The sequence below is a fragment of the Lemur catta genome, chromosome 9 (genome assembly GCF_020740605.2).
Source record: "Lemur catta isolate mLemCat1 chromosome 9, mLemCat1.pri, whole genome shotgun sequence".
NCBI lineage: Eukaryota > Metazoa > Chordata > Mammalia > Primates > Lemuridae > Lemur > Lemur catta.
The window spans coordinates 3,854,136-3,881,983 of NC_059136.1; the positions used below are offsets into that span (position 1 = coordinate 3,854,136).

The 27,848-nt window shown below is 53.4% G+C and overlaps 1 protein-coding gene across 2 annotated transcripts in view; it reads right to left on the bottom strand.

The window, feature by feature from the left end:
* The window catches only part of LOC123645092 (sodium/nucleoside cotransporter 1-like), an 84,770-nt gene that overhangs the window by 14,119 nt on the left and 42,803 nt on the right, over positions 1-27,848 (bottom strand). The window contains exons 1-11 of one of the 2 annotated variants that reach the window (XM_045561627.1): positions 26,503-26,784; positions 25,565-25,676; positions 24,581-24,669; positions 23,260-23,351; positions 21,767-21,950; positions 14,005-14,146; positions 13,143-13,256; positions 12,195-12,272; positions 4,966-5,046; positions 3,992-4,072; positions 1,275-1,400 (exon numbers count right to left, since the gene is read on the bottom strand). In XM_045561627.1, the coding sequence (XP_045417583.1) occupies positions 1,275-1,400; positions 3,992-4,072; positions 4,966-5,046; positions 12,195-12,272; positions 13,143-13,256; positions 14,005-14,146; positions 21,767-21,950; positions 23,260-23,351; positions 24,581-24,669; positions 25,565-25,660 (1,083 nt within the window). In that variant the 5' untranslated portion in view covers positions 25,661-25,676; positions 26,503-26,784. Of the gene's footprint in view, positions 1-1,274; positions 1,401-3,991; positions 4,073-4,965; positions 5,047-12,194; positions 12,273-13,142; positions 13,257-14,004; positions 14,147-21,766; positions 21,951-23,259; positions 23,352-24,580; positions 24,670-25,564; positions 25,677-26,502; positions 26,785-27,848 lie in introns of those variants that run through there. The other variant, XM_045561628.1, reaches the window with a different exon arrangement.

Consider the following 27,848-nt stretch of genomic DNA (forward strand, 5'->3'; position numbering starts at 1 on the left):
AGAGTATTGCATATCATTTAGAAGACATAAATATATTATTGTTTTAATTTCTTTGATCAGTGAGCTTGAATATGTTTTCATAATTTATGAAATATTTTCTCCTGATCAATAACTTTTTAAATGGTGACTTTCCGCCAAATCACGTTTTTCATTTACATTAGTCAGCTCTGTCGACTATTTCTTTTGTCCCTCTGGATTTTGTGTCTTGCCCAGAATGTTACAAGAAAAGAGCAAGTTGCAGAAAAGTATGGGTAGAATTACCTCATCTTTTATGAAAAAGAAAGGAAGCGTCTGCGTTCAGGTGTATGCACTTAGATGGCCACACAGAAAGCTCTGGAATGACATATTTTTAAGTCAGTGGGTCTCAGATCGAGCGACCATCAGTATGTCAGGCCCCAAACCTGTGTTTCTGATTGTGCAGGTCTGGGATGGGCTGAGACTCTGCATTTCTAGCAAGTTCTCAGGTGAGCCGATGGTGCTAGTCCACGGACCACACTTTGAGAACCACTGCTCTAAGCTGTTAAAAGCAGTTACTCGTGGGAAGTGGGGTTAAGAAAGAGATTTTCAACTGTCACTTTTGCAACAACTGAGGATTGCTTTGACAGTTAAGGAAAAACCCACCATCTTTGAGGATCTGCTGGTGGAAGCACAAGGAAGTATAAGGCACCGGGATCCACAGCAGGTTCCTCTGCCTGTGGCGCAGGAGGAGGACTGTGACTGGTCTAAGCGCCCGGGTCACACCGCTGTTATTTGACCTACAAGTGCAGGTGATCAGTAGCTGCACCAGCAATAATGTAGGAACAGAGGAAGGACGTGAGCCCAGATAGTGTGGGGGAGCAGCAGGGAAGGAGTAGGGTATCTCTCCAGGGACAGCCTGGGTGTGGGACTGTGGAGAAGTGAGCATGAGTTTTGGGGTCACACAGATCTGGGCTCAGATCCTGGCATTGGGTTTCTCACTTATTCTCTACGCCTCAATTTCCTCATCTTTGAAATGGGGATATTAAAACAACTAGCACACTGCCTGGTACGTAGCAGGCACTCCGTACATGGAATACTGGGAGTCTTTCCCCCAGTGGCCATGGGAGAAGCCTGAGCAAATGGTGCAGCCTCCAGGCCTGCCTTGCCCAGGGGACGCCTCTCCTCTCCCCAGCACAGCAGCCCGGGCTCCAGGCTCAGAGAGACCCCAGGGCTGCTCTGGCCGGAGCTGTGTTGGGCTCCCACGAAGGTGGGTTTCAGGTCCTGGGCACAGTCAAGCAGAAGGAGCCTCTACCTACCCCAAAGGAGATATAGACGCCCAGCAGGCTGCCAGCAATGGTGGAGTAGCCTCCGGTCAGGACAACATGGATTTCAGAGAGTGTCATGTCTGCCAAGTAGGGCCGGAGCAGTAGAGGAACCTCGGTCTGCAAAGAGGAAAGATGTCAGACAAGCAGAGCTGGAGTGGTTGGGCACTCCCTCCACTGCCCCCTGCCCCAGGAGTGGACAGGTCACAGTGACACTGTGCCCACAGCCTGTCATGTGCCAGCAACCACGAAGCACCTGCCCACCGTCGCTCACAACCTTCTCAGAGAGGAACAGTCACCCCCACTTCCAAGCAAAGCACACGGAGGCTCCGAGAGGCTCAGAGAATGAGCCCTGCTCCGCACATGGGTGGGAAGCAGGTGCCAGGCCTGAGCTGTAAGGAAGCCCTGGGGGTGGCCCAAAAGCAAGGCGCTGGGACGTTAGATGGTGTGTTCGCTTCAGAGCACTGGGCAGCCTGGCCCTCACTGTTCACTCAAAGCATAGTTATTGAGCACCTACTGTGTTCCAGGCACTGCTCCAGAGGAAAAGGGTACCAGGTGAACAAGACCAAGTCCCTGCCCTGTGCAGTTTCTAGCCTGGGAGCCCAGGAGGGTGGGAGGGGCTTAAGCAGGTGGTGGGGACATGGATCATCAGCAAGGGACCAAGTAGATAAGCGGTGGCACTTTAGATGGTGACATTAATAAAAGCTAAGAGGATACATGACAGAGAACGCCTAGCGCTTCAGGAGCATTTCAAATTGAGTAATCAGCAAGGGGCTCCCCGGGGAGGTGACCCTGGGTCCGGGTCAGCTGAGAGCTGAAGGAGCAACCGCAGGATTTGGGGGCACAGCACCCAGGCAGAGTGAAGAGCAGAGGCCCGAGGCAGGAATCCGCGCAGCGAGGTGAGGAGCTCAGCAGGCCTGCGAGTCTGCCGCAGACACACGGGTGACTGGGCGCGGGTCCCGTGGAGGCAGAGGAGGGCAGGACCCCGGCAGGGCTGGGAAGCAGGTGAGGAGTGGACTGGTTCCAGTGGGGAGTGGCGCCATCTGCTCTGTGTGTTTGAAGGGTCAGGACAGACAGCAGGGGCGGGATTGGAAGCAGGGAGAAGAGGGAGCAGGGTGGCAGGGCGCTGTGGAGGCCACCTGGAGGCAGCGCTGCTGGACTCAGGGGATGCAGGGAGCCAGGGAGGCAGAGGAAGGCAAGTGGCCATTTGAGGTCTGTCTGAACAACCGCATGGAAGGTGCTAGCATTTCCTGAGAAGGGAAGGACTTGGAGAGGTGCAGGTGGGAGGAGAGAAGGCAGCTTCTGTCTGCTTGGACTGAGTGTATCAAACGCGAGATGCCCCTTAGATATCGGAGAGGAGGGGCAGGAGCCAGGCGGCCATGGCAGTGGAGAGTGCAGCACAGGGGCGAGGGCTGCAGACCTGGACAGTAGGCTGGGAAGCCCTGGGGCGCTGCAGCCCGGGGAGGGGTGCGTGTGGGAGGACAGCGGGCCTGGCCTCGGCATTTGAGGCTCACATGACGCCGCTGCTTCACGAAGGCTCCCCAGGGCCTCCCCTTGGGAGATGCAGTGAAGACCCGGGTCTAGGTCAGCTTGACCAACAACTTGTCCAGAGTTAGGTTCCCCTGGGAGGTCTTCACGTCACCCAGTGTCACATTCACCTACGTATGTTCCCAGCAAGAAACACTGAGCACATTCAGCTTTTCACACAAAATAAGTGCTGTCGTATTTTAATATCCTTTTGGTTTGCCTTAAGGGAGTTTTGGGTAAGTAATCTGAGAGCACATCTGTCTTAATTGGCTAAAAATAAAAACAAAAACAAAAACAAAAACCACCAAAATCCCTTTGAAATTGACACACTTGCATCATAACAAAAAAGATGCCGATGGGCTGGCTGCAGTGACTCAGGCCTACAGTCTCAGCACCTTGGGAGGCCTAGGTGAGAGGATCACTCCAGCCCAAGAGTTCAAGATCAGACTGGGCAGCAGAGCAAGACCCCATGTCTACAAAAAAACAGAGTGAGATCCAATCTCTAAAACAGAAGCAAAAAAAAAAAATTTAACTTTAAAAGACATGCAAATATTCTCCAAAGTTTCCTAAGCTGTCCATTGTAATATGGCATCTTGTGGTAAGTCTGTCTCTTAGCCACTAGAACGTCAGGCCGATGGGCCAGGACAGAAACTGGAACGCTCTGCAGAGGCTGACCCTCAGGAGGGTCGAGCCTTCTGAAAGGGACTCAGGGCTGACGGTGTCTTCAGAGCCACATTTACTTGGAAACTGCATTTTCAGAAAGACAGAGGAAAGACAAGACAAAATGATGTGGTGGAAGAAACTCTGGCCGGGAAAGAGAAAACGGGGACTCTAAGTTCTGGCTTGTGGTTGTGGGACCTTGGCCAACTCATTGCCACCTCAGAGCCTCAGTTTCCCTGTGTATGAAATGAGCGATGGGACTGCATCTGTAGGCTTTGGGAGTCCTTAGGCTGATGAGGCAGCTAGAATGGTAGGAGGTGCCTGAGAGATGGCATCCTACCTTGCATGACCCAGGCAAATGGGTCCCCCAAATGGAGCATCGCTGGGGCAGCAGCCTTTGGGGACCCAGGAAGAAGGTTCAAATGGCTCCTCCTCAAACTGAACCAGAGCTCCGGGGACCCCGGGGTCCATCCTCTCTGGGGAAGCTGCTGCTGAGCACGTGGGCAGGAGGCTGTGGTACCCACCTGGCTCACAAAGATGTTTGCAGCCACACTCAGGGTCTCAGTGGCAATGGTGCCCATAGTGACCTGCATCGGCCAGGCAATCTGGAAGGAAGCAAGGTGCTCTTTGTGGGCTGACATCGGCAAACCCCAGACTCAGAGAGAGTCGGGTACAAGTACATGACACATCCTCCTTCCAAGTCCCAGCCTAGTGTGGGACCCCTCACCACATGTCCCCAGAAGGCCCGTTCATCTTCTTCCACACCTGCATTGATGGGGGATTTCCACTTCCCAGGCCACCCATTCCGCCTTAGCACAGCTCCAGTCCTTAGAGCAGAGCTCCTAACACGGGTGCGGGGGTGTGGGGGGCTCTGGGAGGGGGTGGGCCTGGGGAGCGGGGGGCTCTGAGAGGGCGTGGGCCTGGGGAGCGGGGGGCTCTGGGAGGGTGAGGGCCTGGGGAGCGGGGTCTCTAGGAGGGCGAGGGCCTGGGGAGCGGGGGGCTCTGGGAGGGCGTGGGCCTGGGGAGCAGGGGGCTCTAGGAGGGCGTGGGCCTGGGGAGTGGGGGGCTCTAGGAGGGCGAGGGCCTGGGGAGTGGGGGGCTCTAGGAGGGCGAGGGCCTGGGGAGCGGGGGGCTCTGGGAAGGTTTGGGCCTGGGGAGCAGGGGGCTCCGGGAGAGTTTGGGCCTGGGGAGCAGGGGGTTCTAGGAGGGCGAGGGCCTGGGGAGAAGGGGGCTCTGGGAGAGCATGGGCCTGGGGAGCAGGGGATTCTGGGAGAGCATGGGCCTGGGGAGCAGGGGGTTCTGGGAGGGCATGGGCCTGGGGAGCGGGGGGCTCTGGGAGGGTTTGGGCCTGGGGAGCGGGGGGCCCTGGGAGGGTGAGGGTCTGGGGAACAGGGTCTGTGTGGAGGGGCTAGGCTCTGGGTGCAAGGCATTCTGGGACAGTGTGACCCCTGAAGCCGGCGACTCTGGGAGAGCCGGGGTCACCGACACTGGGACTCACCTTAAGGATCACCCACTGCATGAGGCCCAGGTAGCAGAGAACTGACATGACGCAACCGAAGAAAACAATGATGGGCAGAACCTGTGGGAACAGGCGTGTACAGCCTGGTCAGAGGCAGGCAGGGCCCGGAGCCCCAGACAGCCCACGCAGATGCGCCACAGGGTCAAGGAAGCAGCTCTGAATTCAGCATGAAATCCCTGGTATTCACTTACGGGGCCTCTCTGAGGCAATTCTGCCCCTCTGTTCCCCTCTCACTAATGACCAGGCTGTCCCTGCCCTTCCGCACTGCAGGCTGTCCTGGGCCGTGGAGGGAGGGGCCTGAGGCACCACTGTCACCCCTGCTTCTTTGTCTGGATATGGGGTAAGATGCCACCGCTCAGGGCTGCTGTGAGGGTTGCAGTGTCCGTCCTCCTTCATGAGCTCAATCCCTGGCCTCGGCCCTCGGCCCTCACCCCTGTCCCGTGTGCTTCGAGCCTGACCGAGGGACCTGCATGGTTCCGGTGTTCCACGTCCACTCAGTGCCAGCAAGTTCAGAAGCAGACTCATGTGACACCTGCAGCCAGCACCTCCTCCTGCCACCCAGTACCTGGCACCGGGCTCGGCACTGCTGGTCATTGACCCCAACATCCACCAGTTCTCCCCTCAAATCTCTTTCACGTCCATTCCCTCCTTCCCAGCCCCAAGGCCCCACCCTAGTGCTTTTTCTTTTCTGTGGTCTGATTTATAATAACAAACTGGTAAAAACTGAAGTCTCTTCTGCTGGAGGACTAGTTTAATAAGCTAGGTACAACCACACAATGATCCACTGAAAGGCGACAAGAGTGAGGAAGCCCTATGGCATTTGGGGAACGATTTCCAAGATACTTTAGCAAAAGGAAAGAAGGAAGGGGCACAACAGGGTGCATGCTGTGGTCTGATGCGAGTGAAAAACAGGGGGCAGCTGGCGTGGTGGTGCACGCTTGTGGCCTCAGCACTCGGGAGGCCGAGGTGGGAGGATCACTTCAGCCCAGAAGTTCCAGGCCAGCCTGGGACACAGTGAGACCACATCTCTAAAAAATTTAAAAAGAGGTGGAGCATTATGTGTTACCTTGCATGGGCATGGGATATCATTAGAGGGACACGAAAGTGGCTGGACGCGGTGGCTAACCCCTCTAATCCTAGCACTCTGGGTGGCCAAAGTGAGAGGATCACTTGAGGCCAGGAATCTGCAAAAGGTAGACGTCCAGGAGAAAGGTTTGATGGAAACCACTGGGCGGCTTTGCAAGAAGGGCTGAGTCGGAGGCATCAGAGATCTCGGGCAAGGTAAGGACCGAGCAGGACTCTTGGTAGCAACTCAAGGGTCGCTGGCCACTAGGTGAGAGCAGTGTCGGAGGAGGGTGGGCACAGAGGCTGATATCACCAACCAAGGAGGGCCTGGGCCCTGAGGGGTAGAGACAGCAAGGACGCCAGCCCTGGGGAGAAGCGGAGCCACCGCCGGAGAGGGGTTGGGGTCGAGGGAGGGTTGTTTTTATTCTTTAAGAAAAGAAAGTCTTGAGCAAGCAAATCTGGGCTCTAGTTGAAAATGCATCTGGATGACAGAACGGTCCCTGATGAGAACAGAGATTCTGCCCAGGCAGCTGTGGCGGGACACGAGAAACAAGACTGCCAAGGTGCTTCCCCTCCCTTCCCAGACCAACCTGCAGGCTCCATCTCAGCTTGCTCCACTCCCCACCTCTGTCACCAGCTGCACTGCACTTGGGCATGTCACCTGACAGGGAACTCAGGCACTGGCCCAAGAAACCCTCTCCCCGCCCTGCGACTGCTCCTGGCTGCCTGGGCTGCAAACAGCCCCAGCACAGGGTGTGATGACATCACCCTGCTCGCCCTGGGGGCGAGATGCACAGAGGATCACTAACTGTCTAGACTGCCTATCCAGCTGATCCTGAGAGCCACCCCAGGGCAGCGGGGAGGCCTGCGGAGACGGGCCCCAGCCAGGAAGGAAGGTGCCCGGGACGGCAGGACCCCACTGCAGAACTGGGAATCTCTCCCCCCAGCAACAAAAACGCGTTTTCTGTCTGCAAGATGGGGACTTTGGTGGAAGAGAAGCTATGTTCTAGGTTAAGTGCTCAGTGTCTAGGGAGGCAAGGAAATAAAAGGTAGCGGAGGTGACCCTCAGTTTTCTAAGGTGGCATGTTTACCAATAAGTGAGGTCCCTGGGCCTGGTTTGCTCTCACAGCCCAGGACACACCTCTGGGGCCTGCAGCATGGGAGACGGCAGAACCACAGGGCAGGGGGTTCCAGGCGGTGCTGCCCTGGGAGGGGAAAGAAGTGCCAGTAAGCCCTACTGTGTGCCTGCTGTGAGGGCCTACTTACTCTGTGCCGGTGCCTGATGTGTGGGGACTCACTGATCCACACATGAGGTGGATGCAACTGTCCCTACTTCACAGATGGGCGCCCTGAGGCTGGGAGATCTCGGCCACCTGCCCAAGGTCACGTGCCTGCAAAGAGGCAGAGGTACCTCCCAGCCACCAGGCAGGTTGCCAAGGCCCTGCCGTGACCCCGAGGTCTGCGCGGGGTGCAGTTCTGCAGGCTTGCTCCCTGTCTGCGGAGTAGCGTGCCTCCCCACAGTGGCCTGAATGCTCGTGTCCCAGCAAACCCATTTGTCCAAACCTAATCCCAGGGTGACAGTATTAGCAGGCGGGGCCTTTGGGAGGTGATCAGGTCATGGGGTGGAGCCCTCATGAACGCCATGGGCGCCCTGATGAACGAGGCCCCAGCGAGCTCCCCCACCTTGCCACCACACGAGGACACAGACACAAGAACATAGCTATGACCAGCAAAGGGACACCCTCACCGGGACCTGACCGTGCCGGCACCCTCATCTCAGCCTCCCGGCCTCCAGAACTCTGAGGAAGAACTTGCTGTCGTCTCTGAGACACCTGGTCTGCGGTTTCGTCACAGCCTCCTGCACGACTATGACGAGCCCCTTCAAGGAAGAGCCAAGTCAGCGCTGGCCGTGGCCTTGTGGAAATGGCCTTGTCGGCTGGGCCTGCTACTGCCAGAGTCAGGGAAGAAGGAACGTCCGGCTCTTCCAGGCCAGCGGTTCTCAGTGTGGCCCCTGGACCAGCAGCAGCATTGGAGACTTTATCAGAAATGGAAATCGAGCCTCACCATAGAGTTTGGGATTCAGCAGTTCTTGGGGGGCTGTCCCGGACGCTGCTGCTGCTGCTCATCTGGACACACCCTGAGAACTGCTGTGCTCAGGGAGCCTCCGGGCAAACGCCATCACCTTGCCAGGAAACGGGCCTCGAAGGCGGCACTAACCCACTAAGGACAAGGCCCTGCTCCCTCCTCTCCCTGGAGGGTCTGAGCCAGGGATCTTGATGACTTCCCAGGGCTGTCTGGGCAACCCCCACCACCATGTCCCCAGACCCCAAGGCTTAAGTCCTGTCACTAGCCTCAGGCAACAACGAACCACAAAACCCAGAGCTGGAAGATTCCTCGGAGAAAATAGCTGCAGGGTCCACAGCACCAGCATTACCAAAAAGCAGAAAGGACTCCAAGTCCAGATAGGCTGGAACCCTGGCTGTGCCCTGGACATGCCCCCTGGTTTCCCGTTTGTGCCATCCCTTCGCCCTGAACCACCGCACTCTGCCCCTCATGCCTGTCTCTGCTGGGATGCCTCGTGCTCAGCAGATCTCTCCTGCCGGGACTGTCCCCTCTCCCTCCTCCCAGCCATTCCACCCCATTTCCTCCCCTGAACATCATGCCCACTAAGGTCACAGGTGACCCCTTCATTACCAAAGCCAACGGCACCTTCAGACCTTATCTTGTTTGATCTTTGTGTGCAAAGTTTGGCACTCTTGACCACTGGCACTGCAGTCTGTGTCAGTCAGACACCTTGAGACCCTCGGGACATGAAAACATCTCCCTTCATCCTGGGTTTGCTCAGGGATAGAATCTGGGCAGCAATGGTGAGCACCTGCGGGGGCCTGTCCCAGAGGCGGAGCGACAGCGCAAGAAGGTGCGAGTGTGCTCCCAGGCCAGCCAGGCCCGGGAAGGATGTGGGGCTGGGCCGGGGGTTACGTGCTGGGAAGTTTCTAAGAGGGAGACGGAGCCAAGCGGGAATGACTAACCCAGGGGACACGGCTGGGAGGTGACTGCCACATCCACTGTGCTGGACTCCAGGCCCAGGGTACGCTTAGGGCTGAGGGCCCCCCAAGGAGAGACGCTACTTCCTCCAGCAGAGACCAGTTGGACCGCGGCCCAGCAGGAAGCAGCTTGGATTCTGAGAATCCCAGCGAGCTCAGAGAAGAATTTCCCGGGCTGAACTTGGCCAAAGGTCTTGGACAAGGATCACGTGATTTACAGAAAGAACTGAGCACTCAACACAGCCACCCCTGCCTTGAGGACAAGTCTCAAGCATGTGGGTGTATGTATGTGTGTGTGTATATGGGTGTGTGTGTACACACGAGTGCATGTGTGTGGTATGGAGAAGTGTGAATAACATTGTGTGATTAGGGAGTCATGAGAAAGGGAATTCTGGGCCTGTGGAACACTTATTTTCAATCCTCCTGCATCTGGCCCAACACAGCTGCGAATGCCATTGGCCAACACACTGGCCAGGAATCTGTCCAGGGGACAGGGCCTCCCAGGCACCAGGAAATGGCTCGTGTTTGGCTGGAAATGCTGAGGCCTGTGAATGATCAACGCACTCATTGTTGTTTCTCTCACAATTGAATAGTTAATTCCAAAGTCTTCTGCCACCATTAATATGTTTTAAAATTACTGTTGCCATGTGGGGAACCTTAGCTTTTGAGACAAGGCCTCACTGTGTTGCCCAGGCCAGACTCCAACTCCTGGGCTCAAGGGATCCTGCTGCCTGAGCCCCCACATAGCTGGGACTACAGGCACGTGCCACCGTGCCCACCTTTTTGTTTTTGGAGGAGACACATGATGCCACTGGTTCCTACTTACACGATGAGCAAGGAAACATCCCTTGCCTGAAGTCCAGGATGAGGCCGGCTCTGGCTCTGGCTCGGCCCTGACTCACTGGGCGATCCTGGCCGGATCCCTGCTCCTCTCTGGCGCTTGCTGGGACCATCGCAATACAAAGAGGAGACCCAAAGACCCCTGGGCTCCCTCCTGTGACTAACGGTCCAGGAGTTCATGGCTCTGAAGGGTGATTTGGGGCGAGAGGCAAGTGGCAGGTGGGCGCACGTTCTTCCAGAAGGGGAGGAAAGATGGAAGGAAACACAGCTCACTGGCGAGGGAGCAGACACAGCGGCAGGCCAAGTGACAGTTCAGTGCTGGAATGGGACAGCAGCGGGGTGGGGTCCTGGTGGACGGCAGCCGCGTGGCCTGGCCAGCTCCTCTCCGCCAGCTTCTTTGGCTCACTGGGCTGTAACTTCCCTTTGGGGATCAGCTTACATGCCCGTCACGCTGACCTGCGCCCTGCGCCGTGGACACAGCAGCACATCCTCAGCTGCGTGCGTCCCTCACTGTCCCCTCTTCCTGCCTAGCTCCATGTGTCCAAATCTGTTCTGCCCTGAAGCTCCACATCGAATGCAGCCTTCTGAAAGAGTCTTCCTCACCATCCCTCACTGTAAATGACCTCTCCCTGGAGCCACTCCCCAGGCGCCGCCCTTTGCACCTGTCTCACTGCACTTGAATGCAGCTGCCTGCGAGGGTGAACTGCAGCCCTGCGTGTTTGGTTTTTCCGTGTGAGGAGCTCCTGGAGCTTCTCTGTCTGGGCGGACACAAGAAGTCAGATCTTCACTGCTCTCCCCTGAAACCCTGGGTGGCCTCCCTACTTGGTCATGCAAATGTGGAGGGCACATCCCCCTTCACCCTAAGGGAATGGGGTTAGGGGACCCTTGGGGACTGACAGAGGCTGCCCCTCCCCATATGCTCTCTACACAGAGCTGGTCTCAGAAACATGATGGGAAGATTTGTCTGGAGGGGCAAGAAGACTCTTGAGAAGACAGGAACCTGTCCCTTCCCTTCTGCTTAGGGTGAGCCTGTTAGAACCCCTCGATGGCCTGGGCGTTCCCCACAGGGTCTGCTGGCACACAGACACTGGGGCTCCAAGGGGGACTCGCCAGAGGTCAGGTCAGGGGAGGCAGGAGGCTCTGGACTCATGAGCGGCTCAGCACCAGCCCAGAAGTCCGTGGCAAAGTCCATGGCTTAGGCTGAAAGGCCGACTGGGCCCAGCAGGGTGGGGGGGGCCTGGGAACAGTGGCCGGAGCAATGATCAACAGCAGAAACCTCTGGAACCTGTGCACGGAGTCCCGCACAGCAGTTCCATGGTGACGGTGGTCCAGGATAGGCCAGGGCGGGCAGCCCTGATTTCTGTCTGTGGGGCCCCAGGTCAGTGCTGAGTGAGCGGGTCCCAGGTCTCTCTCTCTCTCCCTGGATGGTGGAGCCCAGGCCTGGACCAGCCTCAGGGTCTTAGACAGTTTCGGCGTGAGGCAGGCACAGGAGGACCACGCTAAAGGGTTCTTGCTAAGATGGCGTTTAGGCACTTGAGCAGTTACCGGGAGAGAGAAGAAACTCAACCACCGACCCCCCCAGAACAGTGGGGCAGGTCACAGCAGCAGCACACACAGGCCACCCTGTTGTGACTTAGGACTGAGGCTCTGCCATTAGACAACACGTTCTCTCAAACAGAAAGTATCTTTGTCTCAATTTCCCCTATCATAGTTTGCAGTGCGTCAAGTGCACAATAAAGTTTTGTTAAAAGGAAGGAGGAAAGAGAAAGAGAGTCAGGGACTATGGGTCTAGAGGACGCAGAGGAGGAGCTGTACTTGCAGCTGGATTAATAAGGGCAGGCTTCCTGGTGGAGGTGGCATTGAGAGGCCTTGAAGGAAGGGGATGGTTTGAGCCTAAGTGTTCCTGGAAACTGTTCATAGGCCCAGAGTCCTGGTTGCACGTCAGGGCTGAGGTCTCAGCAGGAGACCAGAACGGACCCCCACCCCTGCTCCTTGTCCTCAGCCTCCCAGCAATTCTGTAACTTGGGGGTTATCTCTAAGGAAAAGAATACAGAAATGTCTTCCTTTCGCAAATGTTACCAAATATAGAAAAAACATATCACCAGCTGAACACCCTGCTGGGCCCCTCCCAGTACCACCCTCTGCCTGCAGGGCTCCTCCCGCCCTGTCTGGCCGGGCTGCCTTGCCCAGACCCCTTGCCAGCTGGAGGTGGCTGGGCAGTGGCCATTGAAGGCCTCTAGGACCGAGAGTCAAGCTGACCTGAAAGGCAAAGACATCGTTGACCAGATTCTCCCCAAACACGAAGCTGGAGCCAGCCCTGGTGTAGCTCAAGAAGATCTGAAATTAAAAAATGAACAAAACCAAAACACGGAGTCAGGCTAGGAAGGGAGGACGCCGGAACCAGCAGCCAGAGAACCAGGTTGGGTCAGGTAGAGGGGCCGTGAGCACCCCGCAGCCAGGGCCTGGCCTAGATGGGAGACAGGGACACCAGGCCCAGGCAAGTTGGCCAGGGACGTAGTCCCCCAGGCCCTTACCAAGGGTGGGGTGCCACCTGGCTGCGTGTGTAAAGCCACGATCGTGAGCACTGGCTCCTTCTGAACACATTCTCCAAACAGACATGTTTTCAGTCAATTTTAAGGAAATGCTCTGAGTCGGGAGTGGTTAGGACAATACAGAAGGGACACTGAGAAAGTAAGACCCTGATTCTGGAATCGCAGATAAATGCCTATCAAGCTCTTTAAATCTGCTGTCATCCCGTTGTCTGACAAAAGTCAGTCATGATGGGTGCACAACAATGTACATGAATTTAATGATACTTAAAAATGGTTGAAATGCTAAACTTTATCTTATGTATATTTTAAAATAAAAAACAATAACTTCAGTAAATTTTTAAACCCACACATATGGAGTAAATTCTTTCCAATTCTTTTTTTGTCAGCTCTTTAAACTATTTTAAACTTCAAATCACTGATGGCCGCCCAGGCCACGTGCCATGGTCAGGTAACCGGAGACCTTCCTGTCTGGGGTTTTCTTCCACAGAGGACCCAGCCTCTCCAAGGACACTGTGTCTGGCCTGGCGGGACCTGGTCTGGGGCCCCGTTCACACCCACCCGCCTAGTCCTGCCCCTGCTCTGTGGCCTCCCCACCCACCTCCCCGAGTGGCTTCTCCCACATTCCCTGGCAGCCAAGAATGTCCCATGAACACACCTGCATCCGGTCGCCCAGCCACTGTAATGCAATAAATCCTGGTTCTGTTTTGATGACAAAGAGTCCAAGGACAAACTGCAGCGCAAGGCCCCAGGACACGGCCCGCCAGGACACCTGTTACCCGCCCGACAGAAAGGTCCCGTGAGCTCAGCTCCTGGGGGATGGGCAGGACACAGGGTGGGGTGAGGGCACAGGGCATGGGCCGCTGAGGGGTTGTGGGAGCTTCATCCACCTGTCAGACAGGGGCTGGGCCCATCCAGAGCCCCGGGCCACTTGCCAATGGTCACAGCCTCCCTGGGATTGAGAATAGGCCACACTCTGGGCAGCAGCGGGCCAGGGCAGTGGGCAAGACACAATCAAGAGCACGTGTGAAACTTGAGCAGCCTTAGGCGTGCCACAGCACTGTGTCCCTGGGCCATTGCTTGGCAGGGGGAGCCAGAGTTGTGCCTGGGGGTCTGGCCTCCTGAGAAAACAGATCCAAGGACCAAGCTCGGACTGACCAGAGGGCCTGTCGCCAAGGAAACACATGCCTCTGAGTCTGCACTTGATCTTAGCCAAAGTGGCGGAGAAGCGACGGCCTGAGTCTGCAGAGACATCCAGGCAGCATCCCCTGCCCCACTGGGGAGGTTGAGGACTTCTGCTAAGGGAGGTGACAGCCCACTCAGGGCCTCTAGTCCTGGGATCTCCTTCCCCAGCCTCACAGGGACCCTGTCCTGATACCCGCTGTCTTCCCCAGGCTCTGAGCCTCTGGGGCTCTCCCAGAGGAGCATCTGCTCCCATCCCAGCTCCCTGATCCAGCCCAGGGCCAGAAGAGAGACGCGTCCACTGGCCTCCAGCCCCGGCTTGACAGATCAGCACTTACTGCGCAGTGACGCTTCGAGCAGGCAAAGAGGACGGCGATGAACACACACATTCCTGCAAAGGACACCAGCTGCTCAGGCCGCTGGGAGGTGTCCAGAGACAGCCACAGGACCAGGAACAGGAGAGCCGCGAGAGCTAGGCCCCTGCAGGGGAGAGGCAAAAGCCATCAACATTGGCATGTCCCCACCTACACACACACACACACACACACACACACACGAGCACCCAGGGAAAGGGCACTCAGGGCAGAGAGGAGGAGAAACGATACAGCACCGTGGCAAGAGCACAAGCTCTGGACCCAGATACTAGGAAGTGCTGCTCTAGCTGTGTGGCCTCTGGAAGACCCACTGGCCTCTCTGATTCTACTTTCCTCACTGGGCAAATGAGGCCAAATACCCCTCATTTCTCGAGGTTGCTGAGAGGATTAAATAAGAGGATGTGTGTATGGAGCTTAGTGTGGTGCCCAGCACATGGCTTCACCCAGGTACGGGTCTGTCACAGCTGCTGTGACGCTCAGCCCAGTCTCTGACCTCAGGGGAGGAGGGGCCTGTGCAGCCCAGGACTGAGCACTGTGGGCCAGGCTCCCAAACACCTAGGAGCGATAGTGTCAGTCTGGATCGCTGACCCAGGCACCTGAGACCAAGGCCTGGATCCAACCTTGACAGCAACGCTTCCCTTTCTGGGTCTGGGCTTTGCTTGTCCAGGAGACAGCCCAACGGGTGGGACGGCCCAGCTCTGGGCATCAGGTGCTCAAGGTCTGCCCCCAACCTGGTCATCAACTCACTGGGTACCACTAATGACAGCTAATGTTCATTGACACCTATTATGTGCAGGTAATCCGCTGAGTGCTGAGAAATACTGTTACTGTCCTTCTTTTAGAGATGAGGAAACTGAGGCACAGAGAGGCTAAATAACTGGCCGGAGGCCACCCATCTGGAAAGTGACAGAGCTGAAATTTTAACCCAGATCCTATGCAGCAAGGTCTACTCTCTTCAATGCAGTCTTAACTGGCTCCTAAGAGGGGACCCGCGATCTGAACTCAAGCAGGGTAACTGCGGCCAGAGTCCACCGTTTCTCTTTCTGCTCATGTGTTCAACCTCTTATCATCCCACTCTACACGCACAGGTTTTGCCTTGCCTGTGTGCCACCTGGGCATCTCTTTGCTAGTTTTCTGGATGTTGAATGCATGCTTTGGGTCTTTTGTTTTTATTTGTTTTTAACAGCTTTATTAGGCAATGGCTGATACACAACAAATGCGCATTTTGAATGTATTCCATTTGATGTGTTTTGACACACGTGTACCCCTTGGCACCATCACTACAATCAAGATAATGAATGTACACATCCACTCTCCCCCACAGTTTCCTTGTGCTCCCCTGTGATTCCTCACCTCCTCTCTGTTCCCAGCAATAACCAGTTTTCTGTCACTAGTTTGCCTTTTTTATAATAGCTTTTCATACCAATAGAACCACACAGCACTTTTTGTGTGACTTCTTTCACTCTGTGTAATTATTTTGAGATTCATCTGGGTTTCTGCATGATCCAACAGTTCATTCCCTTTTATGGCTGAGCACTATTCTGTTTCGTGAATATACCACAGTTTGCTGATCCATCCATTCACGGATGGACAGTTAGGTGGTTTCCAGTTTTGGGCTATTACGGAGAAAGCTGCTATGAATATTCAAACCTGCATGTGCAAGTGTTTGTAGAGATACATGCTTTCATTTCTCTCCAGTAAATGTCTGTATGTGCAATACGTAGATTACATGGTAGGTCTAACTTTTTAAGAAACTGCCAACTTGCTCTCCAAAGTGATTGTGAAATTTTTACATGCCCACCAGCTGTATGCAAGAGTCTCAGTTGGTGTATGTCCTGGCCAACGCTTGCTGTGGTCGGTCTTCTGAACTCCAGCCACTCTGACAAGCACACAGCAGTATCTCTTTCTAGTTCTCATTTGCATTTCCCCAAGGACAAACGATGTTGAGCATCTTATCATGTGCTTATTGACACTTACGTAGCTTCTTTAATTAAATGTGTCTTCAAATCCTGAGCCCATTCCTAAATTGATTGTTTTTCTTATTCATGAGTTTTGAAAGTTCTTTATATATTCTGGTTTCAAGTGCTTTGTCACATACGGAATTTGAAGAATTTTCCCCTAGTCACGGCTTATCTATTTATTCTCTTAACAATGCCTTTTGAAGAACAAAGGTCTTAATTCTGATGATGTTCCATTTATCAGTTTCCTTATGGATTGTGATTTTGGTTTTGCACCTAAGAAATCTTGGCTTAACTCAAGGTCATAAAGATTTTCTCCTATGTTTTTTAAAAGAGGTTTTATAGCTTTAGGCTTTACATTTAGGTGCATGATCCATTTTTGCTTAATTTTTGTTTAAGAGTTTGTTTTTTTCCAAGGAGTTTTAGGTTCAGAGCAAAATCGAGAGGAAGGAGCAGAGATGTACTATACACCCCACTCCTGCACGCGCACAGCTTCCCCGTTACCAACATCCCCACCAGAGTGGCACATCTGTTACAATGGGCGACCTACACTGGCACGCTATAGTCACCTACAGTCCATAGTTTAAGATTCACCGTTGGTGTTGCACATTCCATGGGTTTGGATAAATGTACAATGACACATATCTACCATCACAGCATCACAGAGAGTATTTTCACTGCCCTAAAAGTCGTCTGTGCTCTGTCCGCTCATCCCTCCCTCCTCTCACCCCCAAGCCCCAGCAACCACTGATCTTTTTAGTGACTCCATAGTTTTGCCTTTTCCAGAATGTCACAGAGCTGCAGTCATACAGTGTGGAGCCTTTTCAGATTGGTTTCTTTCACTTAACAATATGCACTTAAGTTTCCTCCATGTCTTTTTCTAGCTTGATAGTTTATTTCTTTTTACCATTGATTAATATTCCATTGTCTGTATGTACCACAGTTTATTTATCCATTCACCTATGGAAGGACATCTTGATTGCTTCCAAGTTTTTAGAATTATAAAAAAAGATACTATAAACATCCATGTCTAGGTTTTATGTGCAGTATATAGTTAGACAGCATATACTTGAGTCTTGCTTTTTTATCCGATCTTACTTTTAGTTGAGGTTTTAGACAATTTACATTTAATGTAATTATTGATACAGGTGGGCTTAAGTTTACCATCTTGCATTTATTTTCTGTTTGTCCCATTGGTTCTTTATTTCCCTTTTCCTATCATCTTTCAGATCGACTATTTCTTAAAGCTTTTCTGTTTTTAACTTATTAGCTATAACTCTTTGTTGAGTTATTTTAGTGGTTAGCATTTATACTATCCATCTTTCACTTTTTACAATCTACCTTCAAGTGACGTTATACTACTTCACATACACTATAAAAACCTTACAACAGTATAATTTCATTTCTTCCCTCCCAATATGTGTGCTATTGTTATCTATAACAATAGCACAAATTCTTTTAAAAAAAATTTTTTTAAAGATAGGGTTTTGATACGTAGGGTCACCTGGGCACAATGGCTTATTCACAGAAGCGATCATAGTGCACTGGAACCTCAAACTCCTGGCATTGAGTGATCCTCCCACCTCAGCCTCCTGAGTAGCTGGGACTACAGGTGTGTGCTATTTACTTCTAAACATAATATAAATCACGAGATACATTATTATTCTTGCTTTACAAACTGATTATGTTTTCAAAAGATGTTTAATAAAAAAATAGTCATTATATTTACTGATGGAGTTACCTTCTGGGGGGCTCTTCATTCCTTTGTGCAGAACCAGGTTTCTCTCTGGTATCATTTTTCTTCTGGGTGAAGAATTTCCTTTAACATTTTTTATAGTGCAAGTCGGCTTCATGCCTGCAAAATTATTTCCCCTTTTGTATGTCTGGAAAACGTCTTACTTCCCCTTCTTTTATGGAAGATGTTTCGCTGGTAAAGAATTCTAGGTTGACAGGTTTTGGGGTAGTTGTTGTTGTTGTTTACTGTTCCACTCTTTTCTGACATGTTTTTAACAAGAAATCTGCTAGTTATCCATATTTTTTGTCTTTTCTTCTCCAGTTGTTAAGATTTTCTTTTTATCACTGGTTTTAAGCAATTTTATTATGAGCTGCCTTGGGGTCGTCTTCTTCACGTTGCTTGTGCTGGGGGTTCATGGAGCTTCTTGAATCTTTGGGTATAAAAATCTTCAGGAAATTTGTAATTTATTGGACATTATTTCTTCAACTCTTTCTGCCCTCCTTCTCCTTTGCTGACGTCAATTGCACGTATATTTGCTCACTTAAAGTTGTGCCGTGGTTAACTGATGCTCCCTTTGATTCTTTCAGCTTTTGTCTAAGATTTGTTGGGCAGGGCCTGAGAAGCATTTATTCTGGGGATAATTTTTTCCTTGCCACTGAGCCAAGACCCTTGCTATTGCTCACAGTGTCCTATGAATTATGAGGTTTTTCCATCTCGATTCTTGGGACACTATTCCTGGCCCTGTGTGACATTGTCCTAAGCTTCAGGGAGTTTCCTCATACGCATTCACTGATCAGAACTCCACTGGATGTTCAGGGAGGACTCTCTGCAGGTCTCTGGACCTTTCTGTCTACGTGGCTCTCTCTTCTCTGGTGCTCTACAGTGTGAACTCCAGCCACCCTGTCCTCCCCTAAGCTCTGCCTCTTCAGCTTAGGGGATCTGCTGCCCCCTCCTAGTTCTCCTGCCCTGTGGGGGCCTGGACACCCTCTCCAGACAGTAAGCTGGGACAATCACAGGGCTCACCTCATGTATTTCCTAGTTCTCAAAGATCACTATCCCTTACTGCGTCATGTCCAGTATCACAAGAGCTTGTTTCACATTTTTGTTCCAGTGTTTCTGTTGTTTCAAGTGGAAGGGTAAACCTGGTCTCCGTTACTTCATCTTGACCAGAAGCCAAACTCACATCTAGATTTTTTGTTTGTTGGTTGGTTGGTTGTTTGTGAGACAGAGTCTCGCTCTGTCACCCCAGCTAGATTGCAGTGGCACCGTGAGAGCTCACTGCAACCTCAAACTCCTGGGCTCAAGTGATCTTCCTGCCACGGCCTCCCAAATATCTGAGACTACAGGTGCGCACCAGCATGCCTGGCTCCTTTTTCTTCTGTATGTTTTGTAGAGATGGAGTCTTCCTATGTTGCCTAGGCTGGTCTTGAACTCCTGGCCTCAGGTCATACTTTTGCTTCGGCCTCCCAAAGTACTGTGATTACAGGTGTGAGCCACCATGCCTGGCCTAAAATCCAGATATTTTTTAACAGCTTTATTGAGACAAAATTCTCATGCCATACAAATTGCCCATGTAAAGGGGATGGTTCAGTGGTTTTTAGTAGAGTTACAGATTTGTACAACCATTACCCCAATCCTAGAACACTGTCGTCAGCCTGAAGAGAAACCCTGAACTACTGGTCATCGCCCCCTAATCTTGCCATGCACCCCAGCAATCACTACTCTACCCCTGTCTCCATAGATTTGCCTGTTCTGGACATTCCATGCAAGTGGAATCCTGCAGTCTGTGCTTTTTCACGACTGGCTCCTTTCAGTGCGTGTAACGTTCTCAAGGCTCTTCATTACTGCAGTATTTATCAGAACTAAATTCCTTTTTATGGCCAAATAATATTACCTTGTATGGATACATAAATTTTCCTACCCAATTTTCACTTGATGGGTATGTGGAACGTTTCTACCATTTGGCTCTCATGAATAAGGCTACATAAACATTTGTGTCCCAGTTTTTATATAGACATGTTTTCATTTCTCTTAAGTATATACCTAGGAATGGAATTCTTTTCTTTCTTTATTTTATTTTATCCTTTGAGACACAGTCTTGCATCTTGCTCTGTTTCCCACTCTAGAGTGCTGTGGTGTGATCCTAAGTCACAGCAACCTCCAACTCCTAGGCCTTAAGGGATCCTCCTGCCTCAGCCTCCAAGAGTGCTAGGATTTCAGGCATGAGCCACCTTGCCCAGCCTCCTAGGAGTGGAATTTCTAGGTCATATGATAACTCCACATTTTACATGTTGAGGGGCATCCTAACTGTTTTCTAAAGCACCTGCACCATTTACCATTTTCACCACCAATGTATGAGGGTTTCCATTTCTCTACATCTTTGCCAATACTTGTTATGATCTGCTTTTGGATTATAACCATCTTACTGAGTATGGAGTGGTATCTTGTTGTGGTTTTGATTTTCATTTCCTTAATAGCTAGTGATGTTGGCCATGTTCTCATGTGCTTATTGGCTACTTATATACCTTTGGGGAAATGTCTATTCAAATTTTTTTTATCATTTTCCGATTGTCTTTGTATTGTTGCCTTCTAATTCTGGATACAGGTCCCTTAGCAGATACATGATTTGCAAATCTTCTCTTTCCTTCTTGGGGTCATTGTTTCACTTTCTCGATTGTGTCCTTTGAACCAAAAAGTTCTTAGTTCTTTTTTTTTTTTCTTTTTTTGAGACAGCATCTGTGTCTGTCACCCTAGCTAGAATGCAGTGGCATCATCACAGCTCAGAGGAACTTCCAACTCCTAGGCCTCAAGGGATCCTCCGGCCTCAGCCTCCCAGAGTGTTAGGATTACAGCTGTGAGCCACCACTCATGGCTGAAAAGTTTTTAGTTTTTATGAAGTCCAATTTATCTGCATTTTTTAAAGCAAACTATGTATCAATCCCTCAAATGGAAAACCATTATCAATCACTTGTCATAAATAGAAGACCACTGTAAAAATAAACCCTTTAACAAATCTATTTAATAGGCTGAGTTCGGTGATTCATGCCTGTAATCCTAGCACTCTGGGAGGCCGAGGCAGGAGGCTACCTTGAGGCCAGGAGTTTGAGGTTGCAGGGAGCTATGATGACACCACTACACACTGGCTGGGGTGACACAGTGATACCCTGTGTCAAAAAAAGAAAAAACCCTATTTAATAAAGGGAAGGGAAATTTAAAAATGAAGGCATTTATAAATAAAATTGTACATGTGTTCATCAATAGGCCAGGTCAAATCACTTTGCTGCAGTATATGAATCACACTGGGGGAAACACAACTGTGCCCTGCATTGTCCTGAGTCAGTCACTGGATATCTTTGGTCATCACTTCATTCATTGAAATCAGTACTGAAATAAGCTGTGGTCTTTTTCATAAATCATAGAAAGCTTTTCCTTCAGCCTTTTTTTATTTTGTTTTGCTTTGCAAACCTTGGTTTACAAAGCACATAAATGTAGAGCTGCCTGGTTAAAATGGGAAGGGGAGAGTTTGATGTTCCCCTCCCAACCTTCCTCTCCTGCCCTGTGGCATCTCTGAGGTTTCCAGAGCTCCAAGGAATCCAGCTGGAAAGGCAGGGGATTCCAAACAGCTGTGCAGGGGCGTGGCTGTCTAGTCAGAATGCCCTGGGGGTAACTACAAACACTGGCACCTGGACCCCAACCCAGCCTGCTCCATCAGATCCAGGGGTGGACCCTACTGACCCCACTGATCTCAGGGGAGGCACTGACAGGGCCTCCCTGCGTGCATGGGATCTCTGGGATCTCTGAGTGCAGGGAACTGCTGAGTCCTGTTCTCAGCCAGCATGGTCACCTGTAGTAACCAGACCACAGAACCAGGGGAGACCTAGCAAACACCAGAGGCGGCTGCTGCCTCTGAAGCCAGCCAGCAACTCCTGCCCTGGGGCCCCCAGAAAGTCCTCAGCCCCGGGTGTGACCCCAGAGCTGACCCCCAGCCAACGCGAGCTCCCAACCCCCCCCCTTGGAGCTTGAGCTCACTCACCTCTTAGCCCAGAGCTTCAGGCGGGCTTGGCCCTCAGGCTTCTTACACCTCCCCAGCTTGGGCGCCAGAAGCCTCTGCAGCAGGCCGTAGGCCAGGAAGGCCAGGACCACACAGGTGAGCACGAACAGCGGCAGGGCCCTCTGGAAATTCAGGGTGCAGGCAGCCAGCAGGAAGGCTGCGTACCCTGGAGGACGAGACCGGGCAGGGGCTGGCGATGACTGTCCAGCCTCTCCAGGCCCCTGCAGCCCGCCACGGACTCCACCTTACTCCATCCGGAACTTGCAGGGCAGGAAGGTCACCCAACCTCTCTGAGCCTCAGTGTCCTCACCTGCCAGTGAGAACAATCATCCCTCCTGTGCCCAGAGGCTGTTATGAGCTCACTGGCAGAATGTGTGAAAGGGCTTTGCAAACTATAAAGTGTCGACCAAATGGGAGGGAGATGTGTAAGGAGGCCGTGAATCAAAACAGCACAAATCTTTGGGTGCCGATGGAGCACCTGCCAGGATCCAAGCCCTGCTAGGATGGAGGACGGAGACGAACAAGTCAGTTGCTCCATAAAGCAGTTCACGCCTCTGTGCCAGGCCTGTATTCCGGAATATTAATCCATCGTCTCCTTCCGGGAATCTCCTCTTCCCCCTTTGCCATTCTCTGATTTAAGTGGCTGAGCCGGTCTGTATTGAGGCCTCCAGAAATGTGATCATGGACAGCAAAGGGGAAATATCTCTCTCTGGCTACTGAATTCAAAACCCAGGACCCTTGAAGAATGGCAAGGACTTATAGCAGGGACTAAAAAAAGGGATCTGAAAAATTATTTTTAGTTTCCTGCTGCCTCACTAGTTAAAGCATGAGAAGAACAAGGACACTGATGGGCCCCAGGGAAAGGGCCTGGCTTGCGACGCCACAGCACGGCCTTCTTGTGTGTGCTGCCCCCTCCCAGAGTCCCACAGTGTGAATTCGGCATGGACACTTCCCTGTTTAAACCTTCAATGTTCTAGATCTAAGAAGCAAAAATAAAATAAAACAAAATAAAAAGTCAAACCCTCCAATGGCGCCCTCTAGTCTTGAGGGTAAAATCCAAGTCTAGACTTTACCAAAACCCACAGCCTGACAGTTTTCCCCTTTGCTCCTCTCTGCACGGGGAGCCTCTCACTTCTTATTGTTCTCCTCTCCATCTGGCTACCTCCTGCTGAACCTGTCAGACCCCCAATGTCACCTCCTCCTGGAAGGCCTCCCTGATCATCCCCCTGCCCTACTCAGTGCTCCCTGAGGGCTTCCTGCCTTCACTGGGAACGTCCATTCCCCTCCCTCACTGGAGAGGGGGCACCCTGGGAACAGGATCTGGTCCTGCTAACTGATGACTCCATGCCCGGCAAGGGAGAAGGCCCGGAGCTCCTGCTCAACCAACATTTGTTGAATGATCGGGTAAGTGAACAACCCTGCCCTGAGACATGGACAGCTGGGCCAGGAGTCACTGTCCCCTGGGGAGGGCTCACCGGTACAGAGCAGGCCTATGCAGATGCGTCGAATCAGCTGCTTGTGCTCCCTGCAGAAGCGTCTCATTCTCTGGAACGGCTGCAGGATCCTCCTGGGAATAGGACCAGCAGGTCCACGAGTGGCACCCAGACTCCCACCGCAGGGGGGATCCCTCAGCACCTCTGGGCAGAAGCCACTCAGGTGTGTCCTCGGTAAAATGGTGCTGGGGGCAAGCTGGGCACTGGCCTTGACATCCCACAGGGCTGAGGGGCAGTACCCACAGGCCCCACTACCCCAGCGATAACCCTGCCTGCAGGGCTTGCGGAGAATTCACTGATAAGGCAGAACCTTGTCAACACACAGACCCGCCCACGCAGGACGGCTGCCTCCCCTCCCCCACCGCACGTCCACCTGTCCACAGAACAAGGTGCAAAGGCTCCGGCTCTGCATTTACTCCCTGTGACCAGGACACTTAGCGGCCCAGTCGGCAGCTCCTGTTCCCTAGAGAGGATGCTGGAAGCAGCCCAGCCCTGCCCAGCAGTCACGTGACCCCGCTGCCCATTCTTGCCTGGCCATTTGGTCACTCATGGCACCCGGGGCAAGGCTGATGCCTGAACAGCTCCAGGGCTGCCCTAGGCTGAGCGTCGCTAGATGCTCACCCAGGGCTCACCGGCACCCACCCAGCTGCTGTTTACGGAGCCTCTCGCCAGCTCCCAGGTCCTGAGAGGGTGACGGAGCGGTGTTCCCCCACCCCCCACCCGGGCAGATAGCGGGGACCCCTGCCCCACCACCACCCCTGCCCTTCCTGCTTTCCTCAGGTCTGGACAGTGAGGGCCCCTGGCGGGGGGACATCAGGAGCCGGAGCTCTGGGCACACCCTGGCCACCCGCTGCCTGTGCGACTGGACCAGTCAGTCCCTTTCCCTCTCCTGGCTTTGGCCTCCCCCTGACACACCAGGGCCTGGCCCAGTCCAGGAGTTTCCAGACTGAGCCTCGGGGCTCCCCAAGGTGCCCGGAGACTGGTTGGGGTGGAAGCAGGTGGGGGAGCTTGGCAGGGCGGCCCGGCTGGCTCGGGGCCTCCGACCCAACTTCAACCAGAGCAGCCCCACAGCACCTGTGGGCCTCCCAGTGGGACTTCACTCTGGCTGCTTAACAGCGGGTGTGGAACCCGGGGCTGGGCTCGCCTCTGAGGCTCATCTGGCCGTGAGGGAGCTAAAGCGCCATCACTCCTTCCTCCAACAAAGGTGCGCGGAGCCGTCCCCCCAGGTCAGGAGGCGGCTCCCACCCCGCTCCCCAAGCGGCCTCCGCCCAAGCAGCCACGGTCCCTCACAGAGGTCACCTACCAGCTGGAGGAGGGCTCCGGCCCCGCCTCACTCCGGCTGTGCCCGGCCTCTGTGGGGCTCCAGTCGCTGCCAGGGAGCCGTCCTTCCTCCTAAAGCCAGCAGGGAGCCAGCAGGTCAGACAGAGCTGAGGGGCGGGAGAGGGGGACCCCGGCCGCACGGGGGCACCCGCAGGCCCCTCGTGAGGGGCCGAGGCGGGACTGGACTGTTGCACAGGAAGGAACCAGAAGGCTGCTTATTCCGCAAGGCGCACACTGAGCACCTACTGCATGTAGGGCTCTGCTCTAGACACATCCTGCCCTCAGGGGTCCTGGTCCTCAGGAGGGAGGGACACCTGTGACTGAGGTGTGGCTGCAGGGGGCCAGGAGGAAGCCTCTAAGGAAGGCCCCAGGCAGAGCATCCTGATCGCGCGACTCAGGGCACCATGTACCCCACAGGCTGTGGGTGGTTGCGGCGGGGGGTGGGCGTTCCTGCAGACCATGGTGGGAAAGGTGCACCCTGTGGGACAGAGGACCGTGAAGAGCGGGGGCTTTGCCACGGAGGTTGGGAGACTCATGCTAGGTGCCAAGGCCCTGGCTGGTGTCGCTCGACCTGGCAGTTTCAGAGTGAGGACAAGATGACCAGAGCCCTGAAGGCCGAGGCGTCCTCTGAGATCCCTCCACGAGCCCCGTTCATCTGCTTTCTATTCTGATTCCTTACATCGCAGCTCAAATGTCACTTCCTCTTTGGGACCTCCCCTGCCCTGCACACCAGGACAGGCTGTGTTGGCACAGAGTAGGTGCTAAGTAAACATTTAATGAGTGAAATCAAGGCGGATGCTTTGTGCTGCGGGGGCCGACACGTTGGGTTTCCTAACTGTGCAAGCAAAGAGGTGAGGAGGCCGCGGCAGAGAAGGAGGTGAAGGAGGGTGAGCAAAGCCCCCAGCAGCGGCCAGGACTCAGGCCAGGAGGAGGGGAGGCCAAGACTATGCATGGGAAGGGGACAGACCAGGCTTTCCAGGGTATCAGCTCCTGCATTCTCCAGACTGTTGGCCCCGGGTTTGAGAGGGACGGACTCCCCTCGGCTTGGCGTGTCGTTCTCCATGTGCCAGACCTTCCAGCTGCAAGACAAATCGGGGAGGGCCCAGAGCTGAAAGGCAAGAGCTGGGCAGGGCCCAGGCTGGGGCCCGGGAAGGGAGAGAGGGCTGGGTCGGGGGCAGATGCCTGGTGCAGCAGAGCTTTGCAGGGGTCCCCGTGCATGTCCCCACACTCACCCCGAACTATGCCTGCTGGCCACGGCCTTGGCCCCCGGCACATGGAGAAGGCCCCCCTTCCTACACTAACCTCTGACCCTGTGAGAGGCAAGTCCTTGTGAGCCTGGGAGTTCCAGGCAGAAAGGGCACATTCTGCCCCCTTCCCGGGGAGGACAGCATGTGTATACCTCCGATATAGGCATTTTTCTGGAGAGGCCCCAGCTTTCATCTCCTGTCACAACAGGTTAAACCACTGCCACTAAGTGCCATCTCGGTTGCATTACACTTCCCCACCTCTGAAAGATGGAGACAAACTTCGTGAAGACATCCTTGCGGTCCCTGGACCCAGCTGTACCTGAAACCCTACCTACCCCTGGATCTCTCACTGCCAGAGTGAATACAGTCCCTTTTTAGCTGAAGCTCAGTTCATAGGCTTGAGCCCATCTGTAAGCAGGAGTGCCCACGAACACCTCCGCCTCTTCTCTCCCCACTCCTGTTCCCTCACCTTTTCTGACCTTGAGGGACACCCTACTCTATCCAAACGCCAGCCTGCTTTAGCTGACATGCCCAGCGGCATGTGCATGGACACGCATGCAGACACACACACACACAAGCAAGGACAGAGCCTGGAACACCCTGTGCACACACAGACACACGGCTGCACAGAGAGAGGCAGGGTCCTATTTCTACTCACAGATCTGGGGTTAACAGGTCGCTCTCAGGGAGACACAGAAGCACACGTTTCTGTTGGCACAAGCTGTTTCCAATCTGCCTTCCCTATGGCCTGTCTTCTCACTTCCGCAGGAATTGCTGGGCAGAGTCCAGAGTGGGAACAGGTTGGGCCTGCAACCCAGCTCTGGCCAGCGCCTCCCTACAGCCCAGAGCCACAGCTGGGGCGGGAACCAAAGCCTATCTCGGGGACATAGGAGGGGGCACACCCCAGGCCTGTCCCCTGTAGTTCCTCCCCTTCACTGCTGCCCCCCTGCCTTAGGTGCCTCCTCTCCTGCTGCCTGCTCCACCCCCCCCGCCCTGGCCTGCCCCGTCCACCTCTTCCAGGAAGCCTCTTGGGTGACTCCTGCCGTCCCTCCCTTTCCTCCTGTGGTAACAGAGGGAAGGGCCTGAGATAAGGGCATGAATGTTTTACAAGCTGTCTTTTTAAAACTTGTGCGCTTCTTGGGAACTGAAACCAACATCCCGATCTCAGACCGGTGGTTGGCAGGGGCAGGGAAGTGTCCTTTGTACCACAGGAGATGTGACAATGAAGAACAGGAATTGATAGTAGGAAAATGTGTGTGTGTGATGAATTGTTTTAGAGAAAAAAAAAAATGCTCTCTTTGATTCTAACTGATGCTATTTGCTTCTGTGACTGTGCTTGCTTTTAGTTGTTTGATAAATATAGTTAATGAAAATGAAAAACAGGTATAAGAGCAAGGGCAACTCCATGATAGGCTAGGCTTCCTGGATGTGAGAAGCTAACAGCCTAGTTCTGCTTCTGTATATATGGCTTGCCTGCTTGGCACTTAGCTTAAGTGGAGCCATGACAGGCTTCACTAAAGTTAAGGAAAACAAGGCCCCGGGGAGGTAACCCCAAGTTACTTCGTGATAAGGGGCTGGAGAGTCCCGGGGCCCTCCAACCAACTAATTAGATAAAAAGGACAAGGCATGGTAAGTGTGTGAACAGCTTGTGCAGGGCCTGTGTTCCCAGTATCACTTGTAACCAAAAACTAGAAGGTATGCAACAACAGCCCCCCGTCGCAGGCCCTCCTCTTCCCCGAAATGACGTTGACCACAACTGGTGCAGGCAGGAAAAGCCCGAGGCTTAGAGTCAACCAATCAGGAGCCAACACGATCAGCCACTTGTAAAAGAACAAATAAACTAAAGGGAGATGGAGTCTCCCAGTATGTCATATGCAGCCCAGTGTGTCGTGTGCAGCCCAGTGTGTCGGGTGCAAACTAGTGTGTGGTGTGCAGACTAACCTGTCGTGTGGAAACTAACATACAGAAAAGTATAAAACCTTAACTTTTACCCCAGGGCGGGGT